The sequence below is a fragment of the Tripterygium wilfordii genome, chromosome 4 (assembly GCF_013401445.1).
Source record: "Tripterygium wilfordii isolate XIE 37 chromosome 4, ASM1340144v1, whole genome shotgun sequence".
NCBI classification, from domain to species: domain Eukaryota; kingdom Viridiplantae; phylum Streptophyta; class Magnoliopsida; order Celastrales; family Celastraceae; genus Tripterygium; species Tripterygium wilfordii.
In genome coordinates this window covers 3,910,967-3,927,696 of record NC_052235.1, presented here as the reverse complement: position 1 = coordinate 3,927,696, position 16,730 = coordinate 3,910,967, and the positions used below count along the sequence as shown (strand labels likewise).

At 36.9% G+C, this 16,730-nt stretch overlaps 6 protein-coding genes across 6 annotated transcripts; 4 read left to right on the top strand and 2 right to left on the bottom strand.

Moving 5' to 3' along the window:
• Positions 1–2,612: 2,612 nt before the first annotated feature.
• Positions 2,613–3,424, bottom strand: LOC119996299 (organ-specific protein P4-like). Its single transcript, XM_038842883.1, has 2 exons — positions 3,266–3,424; positions 2,613–3,145 (listed from the first exon to the last, which is right to left on the bottom strand). Exons 1-2 carry the CDS (start codon positions 3,299–3,301, stop codon positions 2,900–2,902), a joined length of 282 nt encoding a protein of 93 aa, XP_038698811.1. The 5' UTR covers positions 3,302–3,424; the 3' UTR covers positions 2,613–2,899.
• A 3,584-nt stretch (positions 3,425–7,008) lies between these two features.
• On the top strand, positions 7,009–8,269 carry LOC119997368 (BURP domain-containing protein BNM2A-like). Its single transcript, XM_038844323.1, has 2 exons — positions 7,009–7,149; positions 7,293–8,269. Exons 1-2 carry the CDS (start codon positions 7,099–7,101, stop codon positions 7,917–7,919), a joined length of 678 nt encoding a protein of 225 aa, XP_038700251.1. The 5' UTR covers positions 7,009–7,098; the 3' UTR covers positions 7,920–8,269.
• A 284-nt stretch (positions 8,270–8,553) lies between these two features.
• Positions 8,554–9,780, bottom strand: LOC119997473 (BURP domain-containing protein 6-like). Its single transcript, XM_038844521.1, has 2 exons — positions 9,639–9,780; positions 8,554–9,504 (listed from the first exon to the last, which is right to left on the bottom strand). Exons 1-2 carry the CDS (start codon positions 9,687–9,689, stop codon positions 8,707–8,709), a joined length of 849 nt encoding a protein of 282 aa, XP_038700449.1. The 5' UTR covers positions 9,690–9,780; the 3' UTR covers positions 8,554–8,706.
• Positions 9,781–10,147: 367 nt separating this feature from the next.
• Positions 10,148–12,042, top strand: LOC119996808 (stemmadenine O-acetyltransferase-like). Its single transcript, XM_038843603.1, has 2 exons — positions 10,148–11,550; positions 11,889–12,042. Exons 1-2 carry the CDS (start codon positions 10,202–10,204, stop codon positions 12,040–12,042), a joined length of 1,503 nt encoding a protein of 500 aa, XP_038699531.1. The 5' UTR covers positions 10,148–10,201.
• Positions 11,848–13,636, top strand: LOC119997937 (vacuolar iron transporter homolog 2.1-like). Its single transcript, XM_038845170.1, has one exon. The coding sequence runs from the start codon at positions 12,154–12,156 to the stop codon at positions 12,952–12,954; it is 801 nt and encodes a 266-aa protein (XP_038701098.1). The 5' UTR covers positions 11,848–12,153; the 3' UTR covers positions 12,955–13,636.
• A 130-nt stretch (positions 13,637–13,766) lies between these two features.
• LOC119996384 (plant intracellular Ras-group-related LRR protein 6-like) lies at positions 13,767–16,406 on the top strand. Its single transcript, XM_038842984.1, has 3 exons — positions 13,767–14,469; positions 15,194–15,363; positions 15,466–16,406. Exons 1-3 carry the CDS (start codon positions 14,095–14,097, stop codon positions 16,148–16,150), a joined length of 1,230 nt encoding a protein of 409 aa, XP_038698912.1. The 5' UTR covers positions 13,767–14,094; the 3' UTR covers positions 16,151–16,406.
• The last annotated feature ends 324 nt before the right edge of the window (positions 16,407–16,730 follow it).

The window sequence follows — 16,730 nt, the reverse complement described above, 5'->3', positions numbered from 1 at the left end:
TTGATATATCAACATCATGTATTGATCAGAACCATTACCAAACCACATTAATTGTTCCTTTTTTCAATTGCATTGGACTTTATGGGTAACAAACTCATAAACAATTGCCATACTAGGGAAGATGGACAGAAGAGAAAAATAACCCAAAATACAACATTCTGCTACATAGCTGCCTCTCTCTATTGTCCACTGAGCATCCACATGCCTCCAAATGCCAATGCATCTACTACAGCTGAGCTGACACTCAAATTTAATGGACGGTTTTGACCAGACAAGATCTTCCATATAATATAAAGAATTCTTCTGCTATGGGTTTGATTGGGTGAATGATGATGATCTATAGGGGCCTTTTCAGTGTAGTATGGCATTCTTGTTTTTCTTTGAAATGATATTTGTAATACAAAATGTCCTACATGATCTACGCAAACCTTAGCCCGGCCACATAATATGTAGAGAGTTTGTTTTCATGAATTAAACTTGTGAAGTCTAGATTACACCCGTACAATTCTATCACACGATCACATGCTCGCCTATAGGTGCAAAAAAGTTGGAGCAAAATTAGTTAAAAATTCAGGGATCCCCCCATCAAAGCAATTTGATTGCTCCAATGACATTGAAACCCTGATTTACAACTCAATTTGATGTCTACTTGTCTAGGTCCTAGAGAAGAAAGGTAGATATCACTTTCATATTCCTTTTTGTGGACCAGGAAGCACACTCTCATTGATGTTACAACTTAATGTTCTCACTGTAGACAAATTCTTCCTCTAATATCATACCCTACCTCAGTAGATAGATCATCTGCAGATATAAGACTACTCAAGGGTCGTTATCTTAAGTGGATAAAACAACTTAGCACATGTGAGATATGGATATACATATATATGCAGATAGAATTATATATATTACCATCATATATATATATAATAGATTGCTCACAATTGTTTGAGTTGGATATAAAAAGCACAAGAAACAACAAAAATAACTATAATAATTACTGTAATAATTAGGCTATTCTACAATGCTCTCTATACATATATAAACACTTCCTCTTAACATTATTTGAACTCAAAGCAAGACTATTTCTACAAAAAAAAAAAAAAAAAGGCTCTCAGTGCATGAAAACACCCATCAAGTCAATTCAAACCCCTAAATTTACATTGTTTAAAAGGACCCAAAAAGCATGAAACATAGCCTTTGGACTCTTTTAAAACCATTATCTAAATCCTTTAATTTTGCAGTTACCAAACTATAAATTTACCCGTCTATTGCGTCTCCTCGATCTGCTAAACAAGTACCAACATTGTAATTGTTGACACAGGTTTACCATAATACCGGTACTTTACGGTCAAATGGACGAAATGTCAAGTAATAGGTCAACCTTAAAATGAGGGATTTACTTAGCCAATTGGGCCAAGTAAAGAATTTTCCTTAAATTTCCTCAAATGGCCCAGACCCACATGACCATGGGTCATAATGGGCCGGCCTAGTAATGAAAACCTTTTAGTTGAGCCCAACTCAGTACTCCCCTTCACCATTTAACAACTTCAATGCCACGGGCCCACCTTTCTTTCTTTTGAAAAATTCGATACAACAAGCCTACACAGGCACTGGAAACAAAAAAGACAAAGCATGGGTTGGTTGTTATTTTATTTTATTTTTTTTAATAAATAAAATAAGCATAAAAGAGACTACTGGGTCAAGTGTGGCTCTCGGGTCCACAATCGGGTCTTCATCTCCTGCCGGTGTTCCGGCCGGCAAGGGTGGAGAAGGTGCGCCTCACATCGTGGCTCTTATAAATTAGAGATCACTGATAAGTATTCAGTTATATGAAGATAGTGGCTCTCATAAATTTGAATTAAGTGTACATACAATGTCAAGACAGCAATCTAGGCCAGTATATCTTATTCAAATGGCTTCAACAATACATTAAGCCTTTTTGCATCTAATCAAGGTATTATCCACTCTAAAGTACCTCAACAATACCTTAATAAGCGTATAATTTACTATAAATTAAATCAATAACGTATACTCTGTCAACCATCTGGTCAAGGTATTGTCTGCTCTAAAATACCTCAACAATACCTAATAAGCGTATAATTTACTATAAATTAAATCAACAGCGTATACTCTGTCAATCATAGTATGTGCCAAACGGATCCTCAATGATCCAATTTGGAACGTTATTCTTTTAGTAATTTAATTGTAAATGTCTCTATCTTTTAGTGACTTATTTGAACTTAACCCGAGAGAAATAATGTAATACAGATTTTTTTTTTGATAAGCCACAATATATTAAATCAAAGAAGACGAATAAAACAATAGGTATGTCAAGAGATGACCTATAACAAAGTTGGAGGCAATGGGACAGAACCCCAGAGCCAAGTCAAGAACTACAGAAAAACAATCTAAAAGAATGCAGGCATAGGACATATATAGAAACTAAAGACAAGTTCAAGGGCATGAAGGTTCAAAAAAAGATACAGTATGAAGAAGATGTTGTTAATTTTTTCCTTGATCAACTCTTTCAATCTATTTGTGGATTGGATTGGCCTCCTTTGATGCAGTACATCAGAGAAGACATTTTGGTTTCAATTGTATTGAGCTTGTTATGGCCTTGGCACTTTATTTGAATACATCAACATTACATATTTATATATATATTGTGAAACAAAGATGCACACAACTTAGACGGGCGCAGCAAGCAGCAAGCAGCCAAGCGAAACAAATTTATTTCAACACAGTAGTGACATTACATATATATATATATATATATATATTACATACATAATATTCTTGAAACACGTACGTACGGCACAAACATCAACTTTGCTGATAGACTGTCTTGTCTCGCTAAGTAACGTTGGCTGCATTTGCTGATGATAATGGAAAGTAGACATCATTTGTTCTTTTTACCGGGAGTCAGACTAGGACGGTGATGCGATCTCCAAACTAAGAGTTGATTGGGTTTTATCTCAGTATCGAAATCGAAATCTTTACCGGAAAGATCCAAAGCAGCTTTGTGATCATTTGGTTTTGAGGAAACAACGCGGGCTTCAATTGCGTTGGGCATAGGTTGGTCCTTCATTACGCTCTTCCAGTAGTCTCCAGGAGAAGTTCTTGCAGCATTGGCAGTGCTCAAAACCTACAGATAGAAAAAAAAAAATAAACAAGAAACCATTAGTTATTGCATTAATTAGCATATCATTATGAACTAATTAAAAAACATTTAGAAATATGAATGAAGTATATATGGAAAGCATACCAAGAAGAGCGATAAAAGAGCAATGAAAGATCTCATGGTTTCTTATTCGTCTTTGTTTTGGAAATCTTTGTCTCCAGTTCGCTCTTAAATAGACAAAATGATAGTGGAGTCTCTAGAGATTTTGAAAAATTAATTTCTACAGAACAAATTAAAAAAGAAAGAAAGAAAGAAAGAATGGTAATTGATCCCTACAGAATAGTAACTTTTTTTTTTGTCATTTTCAAATATTATAGAACTTAATTTTTTATTATCTAAAACATAACTATTGTTACCTAATTTTTGCAAAAAGGACATTGAAAAAAGGGGAAAAAAAATATATATATATACAGTGACAATGACAATGCTGCTATTTTAAATTAAAGAATGTAGGATCATCCTCATCAAACCTCCATTTTTATGAAAAAAATACTTAAGAACCCAAGAGAGAAATTAGTTGCAATAGTGCTAGAGAACCACTATCCACTATAAAAAAAACTAGGGGCTGTTGTCAATTTTTTTTTTTAAACATTAACTATATTATATGTTTATGATAAATTGATTATTACCCAGTCCACTAACTAACACTCACGAGTTGTCAAGCCCAAGTAAATACTCATAAGTGATCAAGACCACATGCCAATCCCAAGCCCTCAAATCTCCTCAATTTCTGAATCTTTTAACCCATCTCTTTTCTAGAATGGATATTGTCAAGACAAATTTGCGTAACCGAATGAGTGATCAATTTTTGAATGATTGTCTTTTATGTTCAAAATATGAAAACTCGTAGATAATAATTGTGATAATTACAATGTATTTTCTTATTGTTTTGAACTGTTAAAACTGTGTTTGTTTTTTTTTTTTTCTATTTGCGGTATATATTCGTAAATTGATTACATAAATAATCCAAAAAAAAAAATTCACGGGACGTTGCCGTCGGACCCCCACATCACTTTTGTGCCCCCAGTGATTTCAATTCATGGGTTAGTCACTACTAGTCGATTCTAATAACACTGAGCGCCACAATAATCTTTAATTCTAGAAATATTTAATATCATCACGTGGATCGTATAGTTAACGAGTAGTATGAAATAAAGCTCCCATAATTGTGTTAAGAATAAAAGTTACCAACATTTTTTTGTATAGGATATGAACACAAAGTAGCAATATATGCGGTGGTGGGATCATGAAACACTATTTTCAAACGTGTTCACACATAAAATCGTTTTGTTTTCTTCGTTTTATCTTGGAATATCCTGCTTTATCGACTCTTCTTTACACAGAAAAGGAGATAAAAATGCAAATGTGTCATTTTCAGGAAAGGAAAAAAGAAATACGAATGTTTCCTTTCCCAAAAGGACAAAGTGTGAAGATAATGTTTTGCTGGAGTAGTGTTATTTCTCGTTCTCTAGGATATTGATTTCCTCATCACATCAATTGGGTTTGAAAGAATCAAATAATTAATTTACAAAAGGCAGAGGTTGGAAATTCTTTCTTCTTTTTTTTTGTTTTGTTAAATAATCGGTGAGTAAGACTCGAATTTGGGTACCACCAAGTCAATATATATCTTAACCACCTCGATTAAAGGGTTGTTGATAGATGTGGAAAGCTTAAGAAATGGCTACTCGTAAGATCCTTATTGTCCTATGTCTAGTGTTCTTGGAAGATATTTTTCATTTACTTGATTTCTTAGAAGGTTCTTTAATGCATGCATGTCTAGCTCACTTGTGTGAAAGAATGATATTGTTGCATATGTGGACTATATTAAGGGTTGATGGAGATAGAGATGACAATCAAAATGTGCAATTAAGTGAATCCAATCAAAGACTAATTTTGTGGAAAACTTGTTAACAAGGAGGCCCCCGACATATTTAAGACTAATTTTGTGGAAAACTTGTTAACAAGGAGGCGCCGCCCGACATATTTAAGACTAATTTTGTGGAAAACTTTTTAACAAGGAGGCGTCCGACATATTTAAGACTAATTTTGTGGAAAACAGGTTAAACAAGGAGGCGTCCGACATATTTACTAATCTTGATTTGGTTCATGTATTAAATCAACTTTAATTATCATACCTACCGATTTAAATTATTTAATTAGTCATATAAAATAGATTTAATTTTATCTTTTCCCCCTTTTCTAAACGGAGGCATTCTATATTATTGATTTCCTCATCAATCAATCGAGCGAGCTTCAAAGAAATAATTTACAGAAAGAGGGAGAGGTGGGTCGAATCTTTGTGCTATTACTAGTCTTGATCGACTTCATTCATGATTCATGCATTAAAGCAACTAGCTTTTTATCATACCAAATCGAATTAATAATTATTGTCCTTTTTTGATTTTTCTAAAAGGACACGACATTTTACCCAATTGATTTCCTCATCAAATCTTCAATTGAGTTTGAAAGAATCAATTTTACAGAAAAAGGAAGATCCTTAATTATTCTCCTATGCCTAGTGTTCTTGAAGCTTTTTGATTCTGTGAAGACCATATATACTAAAAGAATGCCAAGACAAAATGGTTCAATTCTTCTTCACAATGACGACACATCCCACCAACAACACTTAATTAAACCATGACAATCATATTGTCTCCCCCACCCCTATATTCCAATTCCACATTAATATCAGTTATTAAGCCATAATTGTTAACATATCTAGATATATTCGGTTCAACAACGCGTTTTTTGAGGAGATGAATCACATCTCATAGTAATTCAATAATTAAGTGTGCTTTTATGATAGGACTATTAGAATGTGTGACTTCTTGAAAAGATAAAATCGTGTGAATTTAATGTATTCATATGAATTGAATAATATTGTTAATGTGTTCTTATGTGCTCAAAATTATAATTATAATATATTCATCGATGTGATTTCTTTGAAGGTTTACTTTAATGCATGTCTACCTCACTTGTCTTCTTTTACGTACAATGCTGCTGTGGTGTGGACTATATTAACAGTTCATGGAGATGGATATATATGATAGTCAAAAGTGAAATCATTTAAAAGAGTTCTTTGATTGGTTGGTGGGACCCATGGGGAGAAATAGGTATTTGTGGTGTTGGGCGGTCAATGGGGCCCACATTGCCTCTTTTACGAAAATAATTAAGATATCAAATATCCCACTTATCCCAATTATTAAGTTAGATACATATGATTCGAGTGAATTTGTGAGCTCTATATATCCCATTTGATGTGTATGAAATCATATGGAGTCGAACGGGTGTAGGAACTTCTCGCACACCTAACTCTTAAGTCTTAACGTTTACAAAAATGATAATAAAGATTCTAAAAGATATCATTTTAAAAATATCGTAATATTGTGTGACACTCACTCATTCATTAAATATGTTTTTCAATCGGGTTTTGATGATATCATAATGTTACCCCATCCAATATGAATGAATGTAACAAAGTGTTGGATTGCTTTTGAGATAAGTGTATCTGTGACGTTTAATGCATGAGGGATGATGACGTGGTTTCTCTCGAGTCATTAAAGTTTTAGTAAGAAATTAGCACATGAAATTTAAAATAACCAAAAACAACTGGGGGAAAAAAAAAAAAAAGTCTGTACGGAGGCCCCGCATATTTACTAGTCTTGACTTCGTTCATGCATTAAATAAACTTTATTAGTATAATATACCGATTTAATTTTTATCATATCAAACTCATCAACGTCATCATTATCCGATCGATTTATTTAATTTTGTCTTTTCCCTTTCTTTGCTTTTTTTTTTTTTTTTTTTTCCTGAAAAGGATAGGACACATTCTATGCTATTGATTTCCTCATAAAATCAATAGAGTTTGGAAGATTTAATTTATAGAAAGGGAGATTTCGGAAGAAGCTCAAGCAATGGCTCCTCATAAGATGCTTATTCTCCTATCATGTATTGTGTTCTTGAAGGTATATATATATATATATATATATATTTTTTTTTTTTTCATTTACTTGATTTATATGAAAGTTACTTTAATGCATGCATGCACGTCTAGCTAGCTAGTTAGTTAGTTAGCTCACTTGTGGGCACGAATGTAATGTTTTTGCAGTGTGGAGTATTAAGGGTTGACGGATATGGCGATGGCAATATTCAAAATGTGCAAGTGAATCCATCAACTACACTCAAGCCGACACAAAACATGATGTTTCTAAATGCGGATGAACTCTATGTGGGGAAAGTTCACAAGATCAAATTTGACTTGGATGACCCTTCTTCATCGCCTCACCATTTCCTCCCAAAAGAAGTCGCCGATTCGATCCCTTTCGCGTCGTCCGCGCTCCCAAACATTCTCGAGCTATTCTCAATCCCTCAGGGTTCTGAAAAAGGAAAAGCAATGGAAGACACACTGTTTAAGTGTGAGAACAATTATAAGGAGGGAGAGGTGAGGACATGTACAACTTCCTTGGAGTCCATGATTGATTTTGTGCGTAGCTTATTCGGACCGAAAGCGGAGATGAAAGTCCTAGCAAATAGTCACACACCGAGGTCCACTGGTACTTCTGATGAGTACACCATGGTGGAAGTCGGGGAGATTCCGATTCATAAGATGATTGGATGTCACTGGATGCGCTATCCTTATTCAGTTTATGAGTGCCATCACAGGTTCAATTCCAAAACCAAGGTTTTCAGGGCAAAACTTGTTGGTAACAAGGGAGATGATGAATTCGAAACTTAGGTTTCTTGCCATATGGATACAGCCACCTGGGATCCCAACCTAAAACTATTTGAGGTGCTTAATGTCAAGCCCGGAACTTCTCCTATCTGCCACTTCTTCCCTGAAGGAGATCTTATTTGGATCCAGCCATCTATCTAAGGATATCTAGCTAAGATAGCACGTAATAGATTCACTCTCCTCTGTGTGTGTTGGAAAAATTAATATTACTACCAAATATGTAATGAATATTCTATATTCGAGAGTGAATTTACAATAATGTGATATGATGTGATGTAATGTACTCTATAGTTGTACGTGTGAGACTGAATTCATCAATAAATAAACTAATGAATGATGTGCAATAGAATGAATGATAATCCCACCAAGAATTCATTTTTCTTCTTGAGAGAGAGTCATGTCTTCGATTATTCATTTTTATCTTCTTCTTTTTTTCCTCGGGCTAAACAAGTCCCTCTAATTTGCATGTTGGTATAAACAAACTCCTCGTACTAAATTTCGTTATAATGACGTTGAGTAGCCGTTAAATATATGGCATGAATTTTTTTAATTATTTTATTCTTATTGACTTGGATGAGGCAAATAGAATCCATGATGTTTTCGAGAACTTATTTCATGTACGTTTTTATGTTACTGGTAACAAAAGTAACACAATTTTATTTACTGATGGACTCACAGAAACTGAACTGAAATTCATTACATATATATATATATATAATATTTAATATCACCACACTTGAGACTGAATTGAAGCAACAAGGAGATCGAGAATGATCGAAACCAATATAGATTAGATAGGTTTTGATGGCTGAATCCAAGCAAGGTCTCCTTCAGGAAACATGTGACACACCGGAGCGGTACAAGGCTTGAAGTTGAGTGTCTGAAATGCTTCGTGGTTCGGATCCCAACCACATGTGTTCATCTGACAAGCAACAGGAACTTCCAGTACTTCATCTTCTCCTTTGCTGCCTTCAACTGAAACCCTAAAAACCTTGGTTTTGGTATTAGACAGGTGATGGCAGCCGTAAACTGTATAAGGATAACGCATCACATGACATCCTATCATCTTACCAACCGGAATCTCTTCCACTTTCACTATGACGTACTCGTCCTCGTCGGAAGTACCTCGCGATGTGGGTTTGCGAGTATTGGTTAAGACTCTGAGCGAATCTCTGGAGCCGAACACGCCGCTCACGAAATCAAGCATGGACTCCAAGGAGGTTGCACACGTACTGATCTCTCCTTCAAGAAGAACACCATGTTGACAAGTAGATAGAGTTTCTTCCATCACTATGGCTTTCCGGGAACCTTGAGGGATTGAGAAGAGTGAGAGAATGTTTGGGAGGTCGGATGATGAGAAAGGTATTGAGTCGGCCACCTCTTTGGGGAGGAGATGATGGGTAGACTTAGAAGAAGAAGGATCACCCAAATCGAATTTGGTCTTGATTATTTTCCCAACGTGTATTTCATCAAATCTTATAAACAAACTAGTATCATGACCATGACCAATGTGAGATGATGATGATGATGGTTTCAGTACTTGTATATTTTGATGAGGATCTCCATGAACCATTAATCCACCTTGCACCTTAATTTCATACCAAAAAATAAAATAAAATGATTGAGTGAAGCGTTGCAGAACCTAAAAATACCAAAATTAAACATTTACATAATAAACTCCCAAGAAACAAACAGAAAAACTAAGTAATTAATAGGAGTTACCTTGAAGAAAAGTAGATATAGAAGATTAATAAACATCTTATGAGCAGACATTCCTTTACCAGCTCTCCACCTCTCTCTCTCTCTCTCTCTCTCTGTTGATTCTTTCGGTTTGAAGAGGAAAACAGGTTACACAGCAATTATAAGAGAGTAAGAATATATAATAGGTCACACTTGTTACAATATTTACATATATTGTACCTTTTTTGGACCCAAAACCTGGGCCGGGTTTGGACTTTGGACTTTCGAAATAAATCCTAGCAGGCCCAATTACCAGTCTGCCCGATATTGTAAATCCCTAGAAATTGGTTCGCTGATGACGACAAATGTTTGTTGCATCTTTTTGTTGGTTGTAACTTAAAACACCATCCCACATCACTTAATGTAGCAGCATATACATGCGTCATCTGCGGCAGAGATTGCAACAAAAATTGAAGCCACATGTATAACAACTAACAATCCAGCTCTAGATACACATGCATTTGTATATATCTCACCCCCTTGTATTTGTCTTTATAAACACTGAATTGGGTAGCTAATTAGCACTGCAACTGAAATCAACATCAATGGAGGTGGATATAATATCCAGACAGTGTATCAAACCCTCTTCTCCAACACCCAATCACCTCACAACTTTCAACATCTCTCTCCTTGATCAGTTTGCACCTCACCTATATGTTCCTCACCTTCTCTTTTATCCCCCAAGCAAAGCTTCCATCTCTGAAACATCAAAACTCTTTAAACAATCTCTCTCAAAAACACTTGCTCTTTATTACCCTCTTGCCGGAAAGGCCAAGAATAGTCTTTCCATTGATTGTAATGACGAGGGTGCTTCCTATATCACTGCTAGAGTCAATCGCCATTTAAGCGATTGTCTCAAGCAACCAACTCTCTCAACAGTCTCCAACTTTCTTCCTAGCGGGATTACTTTTACTGAGGTAAAACCAGGAGCTCATGTTGTTGTGATACAAGAAACTCTGTTTTCTTGTGGTTGTGTTGCCATAGCCTTAGTTTTTCCACACTCTATTATGGATGCAATTTCTCTAAGTGGATTCATGAAAACTTGGGCTACTATTGCTCGACAGCAGAGTAGTATTGGAGCTAATTTATCTCCCAATTTTAGTGCCTCGTCCATCTTTCCACAAACTAGTACTGCATTCCCAGAGGATCTAACAGCTCTTAACTTGTCGAGCGTCTATCGTAGAAATGGCAAGTTTTTTGTAAACAGGTTTGTGTTTGGTGGATCAACCATAACCAAACTAAAGGCTGAAGCGATGAGCTCCGCCGTGCAGAACCCAACGCGTGTAGAGGTGGTGTTTGCAATGCTTCTTAAGTGCATAATGTCAGCATTGAGGGTAAAATCAGGGAAACAAAAACCAGCATTGGCTATAAATGCTGTAAACTTACGACGCAAGGCAGTGCCACCGTACCCTGAAACTGCTGTGGGAAATTTTATTTGGATAGAGCCCATATTCTCACGAGTTGGGGACTTGGAGTTGTGTGATTTTGTGCAGCGAATAAGGGAATCCGTGTCGTCGATCAATGGTGACTTTGTGAAGAGCCTTGAAGGTGATGGGGGGTTTAACATCCTTTGTGAGTCTCTAAAAGAGATCGACAAATCGTGTTCTAAGGCTTTGTCTGAGGGCGCGGAACCGATTGGGTTGAACAGCTGGTGTAACATGGGGTTCTATGAGGCTGACTTTGGGTGGGGAAAGCCTTTATGGATTCCCTTTTTTCTTGGTCTTAGTGAACCACCTAATGCATTCTTTATCTACCTCATGGATACAAGACATGGAAATGGAATAGAAGCTTGGGTGGTATTGGATGAAGAAATCATGCCTATGCTACAGCTTGACATGGAACTACGATCGTTAGTCTCATTAGACCCAAGTCCTCTGGAAATCGGATTGTTAAGGTCAAATCTTTGATCAATGTCCCACATGTCCCATATCATTCATATAATATCATGTGCGTTCATCTCATATTTGACACACAACACTGGGATCCGTAAGACTTACAATGGTAGGGTGGAAAAAAAAAAAGGGTGGCTATTAGAGTCTGGAAGTCTTTTTCTTTATTTTAATTTACTTGGCCTATTATGAGCAATGGTAGCAATGGCTAGGGTGTGGATAAAATAAGGTAGCTAATAGAGTCGGGTAGTCTTTTTCTGTATTTTAATGTACGCGGCGTATTATGAGCAAGTGGTTAAAGATGATACATCTTTGTACCTTGTTTCTTGTCTCTGCAAGACAGTTGTATTAATAGGGAAGTATATTCCATTATTTGTGACAACCTACAGCCAGCGACCTACGGAAGAATTGATGTTGGTGTTTTCTATTATCTCTGTGAAGACCGGACTGGTTTAGATTTACTTGCCCTCCTCCTTGTTTTCTACGGTACCATCTGAGTATTCTATCGTTTAACTCCTAGTAAACTCCCCCTTCAATGGCGGTGTGTGTTGGGTATAAGTATCTCCACGTGCCTTGAGTGTGTCAAGCTCATTCTTTTCCTTATCTTCATGGCTTCCTCTGAAAAAGTTGAAACCTCTGTTGATGTTACGGTGGTTTCTCTGGCTCAGAGAGCTGAAGTAGTGGAAAGAGCTCAGTGGCTCCGAGCGGCTATTCTCGGAGCCACAGACGGATTGATTTCCACTGCATCTCTGTTGCTGGGGGTTGGTGCAGCGACTGAAGATAGATGGTCCATGATCCTATCCGGACTCGCTGGATCTCTTGCGGGTGCCTGTAGCATGGCTGTTGGGGAGTTTGTCTCTGTTTCAACCCAGAGGGATATTGAGAAGAAAACAACTGCCGACCACTGCACTCATCAGTCTGATGATCATGGTAATATTAAGCTTGTTGTAACATCCACAACAGCTACCATTGAGACCAACCTGACAGCATCTAACAAGCAAACCCCTTCGCCAAGTCCCCACCAATCTCCTGCTCTGAAAATGCTTACAGAAGATGCAAAGAAACATGTATTAAGATTGCAAGATAAGTATGAATCAGAGGAACCTGCATTGCCAAATCCATACAAGGCTGCAGCTGCATCTGCTCTGGCATTTTTGTGTGGATCGGTCTTGCCTCTGGCGTTAGCCATATTTGTGCCTAATAATGGTGCGAGGATGGTGGCGACGGCTGTTGTTACGTCGATAGCTCTGGCTCTTTTTGGGGGGATTGGAGCTCATCTTGGTGGCTTGCCAATACACTTATCAGCAGTGAAAGTTTTAGTTGGGGGGTGGATTGCCATGGCAATTACTTATGGCTTGCTAAAGCCTTTTAATACTGATGATCATCCAAGTAGTGGACATACTACATAAATAATGCTTGGTGAAGGAACAAGAGTCCCATCTGTGTCAAAACCCACAAATTCCTAGCTAGCAATCCTATCTTGTAAAAAGACAGAATAAAGATTCAATCTGTCATGATCAATTCTAATTTTACTTTTTGACGGCAAAACATATATATATAATCATGTCCAAAATATGCCAAAACGTAAATAAAACTCACCAACTGTGGCTTCAAGCCTTCAGTACTCATGTTCTGGTAGACAAATTGCTCTGTTGGGTGGGCTCTCTTCCCATGCTCAAACAAGAACAAACATATATCTGTCAATATTTTTGGACAATATCGGAGCCCCATTACATGGGCCTTTAATTGAGCTTTTAAGGTAAGTGGATGGGTGACCCATTCTTTCTCAAAAGTTATGGCTCATGAGTTGAGTCCAAACAATTGTCTTCCAATGTGAGACTTTTGTATGGGTTCTAACAGTATCCCATGATGAGGTAAGAAATTGGAGAGACGATCTTTCCAAATGGGTTAGGCTCACTCATCAAAAAACCTGCAACTTACATGTGTTTGTTATCTCATCAGCATGATAGTGAAATGCTCTACCAAACGGAGTCATCATATATTTTCCTTCTTTTTTGTTTAATGAATCTCTTAATTACCAAAAAAAAAAAAATGTTTCATTTTAATGTCTAATCATGTATGGGCCTACCACCTCCTCCTAGTTTAACGGCATAAATGTCGTGTAAGACCAATAAAAAAACCATTGACCAAAATATAAAAAAATGTAATCCAAATTGCAATTAGTTTAACACCCAAATGTGATATCTCAATAGCAAGTCCTAGAATACACAAACTAATTAAATTATTTCTCATACTGGTTCCTACAACATATCTTCTGTTTTTTTTACATGACGTGTCATTTTAGCCAATTATTATCCGTACAAGTATAGAATAAATGACTCACCAACTAGCTTAAAATAAAAAATAAATAAAAAATAACTAACTAGCTTTAGGTTAGGATAAGCAATCAAGCATAACTAGAAATGATGAAAGATATAGAAATGTTAGATTACACAAATAGTCAATGAACCCAAAAAAAGTAATCCAAATTGGATTTAGTCTAATACCACATATTCATAGAAAAACAAGGGAAGGGTTGACTTAATCAAATGCTCCCAAACTATACGGCCATTGTACTTGATAAACCAGACATCATGCACCCACATATATTCATATCTTCTTTGACAATCGTCACCCACAGAGAAAGAAAAAAAACATACATACACACAAACACACAATTGCCATCAAGAGTTGAAAAGATAAAAAGTTGTTCTTCAAAGATGATGTTTGAACAGCAGATGAGGATTGACATGAGGAACAAGGAAGACAAGAGATCATCATCATCATCAAAGGGTACTACTAGTATTGAAGAAGAAGGGCTTGAAATTGTTGATTTGAGTGGCATGTCTTTGGACTCTCTCCCTAATCCTTCTCTCAATTTGGCCACTATTTGCAAACTTGACCTCTCCAACAACAATCTTCAGGTAACCCACAGCTTTATCAAATCTATATACACATATATATAAACATATAGCCTCTGCATCATTTAGATTTACTACATATTCAGGCACACACACACACATATATATATATATATGATCTTTTCAGGTGTAACTCAGTTTTCAAGTAAAACTATCTTCACACATGAAACTAGACATGCTTTGTGGGACAAATAATTTTCTTTCATATGGTTAGTCGTTTGGGTTGAAACCAAATTCAATTAGATTCGGGTACGAAAGAGAAACAGTCCAGAATATTTGTCATAGATTTGACTGATGGCATAAGAACAACCACTATTTGATTTTTTATTATATATTTGGGAGGAGTCTTCACTGTAGTTGGGAGGAGAGGATTTGAAAGGATTTCTAATAGAAATATGACGAGATCAGGTTTGATGATTAGCCTAAAACAATTAAAAGAATGAAAATTGTTATTAATTTTACATGATGGGAAAAAGGTTTACGTCCCGGAAACAAGACTTTCCGTGTATTATGCAAGAAAAAGGTTGTATGTCCCCCGCCCCGCCCATTGCGGGAGCCTTGTGCATAGGAGTTGTTTAAGCTTTGATGCTTTGTTAGAGTTGGAGCCAAGGAGAGTAGTAGTATTTTTTGGGTCAGCATTATGTGGTATAACAAATAAGTATTCGGTGTTTCAGATAGATTGTCTTCACGCCTTTCATTTAAATTCCTATCCTAAAAAACATGACAGAGCATACCAGAATCCTTAGCAGCAAGGTTGCTACATGTGGTGGTGTTGGACATACGTTCCAATCAGCTCAAGAAACTCCCAAATTCAATTGGTTGTCTGTCAAAGCTCAAGGTTCTCAACGTCTCTGGCAACTTCCTTCGCTTCCTCCCCAAAACCATAGAGAACTGCAGGTTCACACATCAATTCATAGCTCCACACACATACAAATATACATATATGTATACACTCTTCATGTACTAGATTTATGCATACCTTTTTGTCCGACTGATCAGGTCCTTGGAAGAGTTGACTGCCAACTTCAACCAGCTCACAATGCTCCCAGACAATATAGGATTTGAGTTAACAAACTTGAAAAAGATCTCTGTGAACTCGAACAAGCTAGTCTTCTTGCCGCGCTCCCTTACCCACCTCACCTCGCTACGCGTACTCGATGCAAGGCTTAACAACCTAAGGTGCCTCCCTGAAGACCTTGAGAATCTCATCAATCTTGAAGTGCTCAATGTGAGCCAAAACTTTCAGTACCTGCAATCCCTTCCATACTCTATTGGCCTCCTTATGTCACTCGTCGAATTGGATGTAAGTTACAACAAGATAACCACTCTTCCTGACTCCATGGGGTGCCTGAAGAAACTCCAGAAGCTTAATGTTGAAGGAAACCCTCTTGTTTCTCCCCCGGTGGAGGTTGTGGAGCAGAACCTTCAAGCAATAAAGGAGTATCTGAGTGAGAAAATGAATGCAGGGCATAAAAGCCCTGTGCACAAGAAGAAATCATGGGTTGGAAAGTTAGTCAAATATGGTACCTTCAATAGCAGATTAAGTGGGAGCAGCCGTGAAGAGAGGGAGGGGTTCATCATGCCCGAGTATCGCTCCATCGACGGCCTTGCTTCACCCAGGTACATGGGCGTGTTCTCACCCCGTAGACTCTTCTCTCCTCGGACTTACTTCATGACTAGATGAGAGGTTAAGCTGCAACTCCTCTCTGTTTTTGGTAGTCTTATAAACGCAAGTATTAATGCATTTGGTGGTGTGGCATCTAGTCCATGTTACTGCATACTGTGGTTCTGAATAGGATTTTGATTTGGTCATCTCTGCCTCTCTCTATGTATTGAATTTTATGTTGTATTTAAAAACAGAGTGGCTGCTGATCATATAACCAGAAGAAAAAAGGCCCTTCATTTGTACTTACAAAGTCAAAAGGTGATCAACAATTTTATCGTATTCTTTTTTTCAGCACTGCATAACACTAATCACTTACACCTAGAATAAAATAAGTTTCTATCACAAAGATTGAACAAGATAAAGTCACTAATTCATAAATAAGAGCTTTGTTATCGAAAAAAGGAATCAATGATACAAACCCTAGGTTAAACAATTACATGGAACAAAATTCTTCGTTGTCATTGTGGAGAAGCCGAGGGTCAGACAAATTCCTCGCCTTATCCATCATGGCCGTTCTCATCTTCCTGGCTCAAGTCCAAGACTCCAAGTGCCTTCAATCAAAAGTCAAAACTACGGGACAGGGGGTTGGAAGTACATG

Coding starts and splice junctions, on each gene's coding strand:
- LOC119996299 (XM_038842883.1), bottom strand. CDS start 3,301: ATGAGATCTTTCATTGCTCTTTTATCGCTCTTCTTG. Junction 3,146..3,265: donor CTCTTTTATCGCTCTTCTTG/GTATGCTTTCCA, acceptor TTCTATCTGTAG/GTTTTGAGCACTGCCAATGC.
- LOC119997368 (XM_038844323.1), top strand. CDS start 7,099: ATGGCTCCTCATAAGATGCTTATTCTCCTATCATGTATTGTGTTCTTG. Junction 7,150..7,292: donor CATGTATTGTGTTCTTGAAG/GTATATATATAT, acceptor ATGTTTTTGCAG/TGTGGAGTATTAAGGGTTGA.
- LOC119997473 (XM_038844521.1), bottom strand. CDS start 9,689: ATGTCTGCTCATAAGATGTTTATTAATCTTCTATATCTACTTTTCTTC. Junction 9,505..9,638: donor TATATCTACTTTTCTTCAAG/GTAACTCCTATT, acceptor TATGAAATTAAG/GTGCAAGGTGGATTAATGGT.
- LOC119996808 (XM_038843603.1), top strand. CDS start 10,202: ATGGAGGTGGATATAATATCCAGACAGTGTATCAAACCCTCTTCTCCA. Junction 11,551..11,888: donor CTGGAAATCGGATTGTTAAG/GTCAAATCTTTG, acceptor TCTGCAAGACAG/TTGTATTAATAGGGAAGTAT.
- LOC119997937 (XM_038845170.1), top strand. CDS start 12,154: ATGGCTTCCTCTGAAAAAGTTGAAACCTCTGTTGATGTTACGGTGGTT.
- LOC119996384 (XM_038842984.1), top strand. CDS start 14,095: ATGCTCCCAAACTATACGGCCATTGTACTTGATAAACCAGACATCATG. Junction 14,470..15,193: donor TCTCCAACAACAATCTTCAG/GTAACCCACAGC, acceptor AAAACATGACAG/AGCATACCAGAATCCTTAGC. Junction 15,364..15,465: donor AAAACCATAGAGAACTGCAG/GTTCACACATCA, acceptor CCGACTGATCAG/GTCCTTGGAAGAGTTGACTG.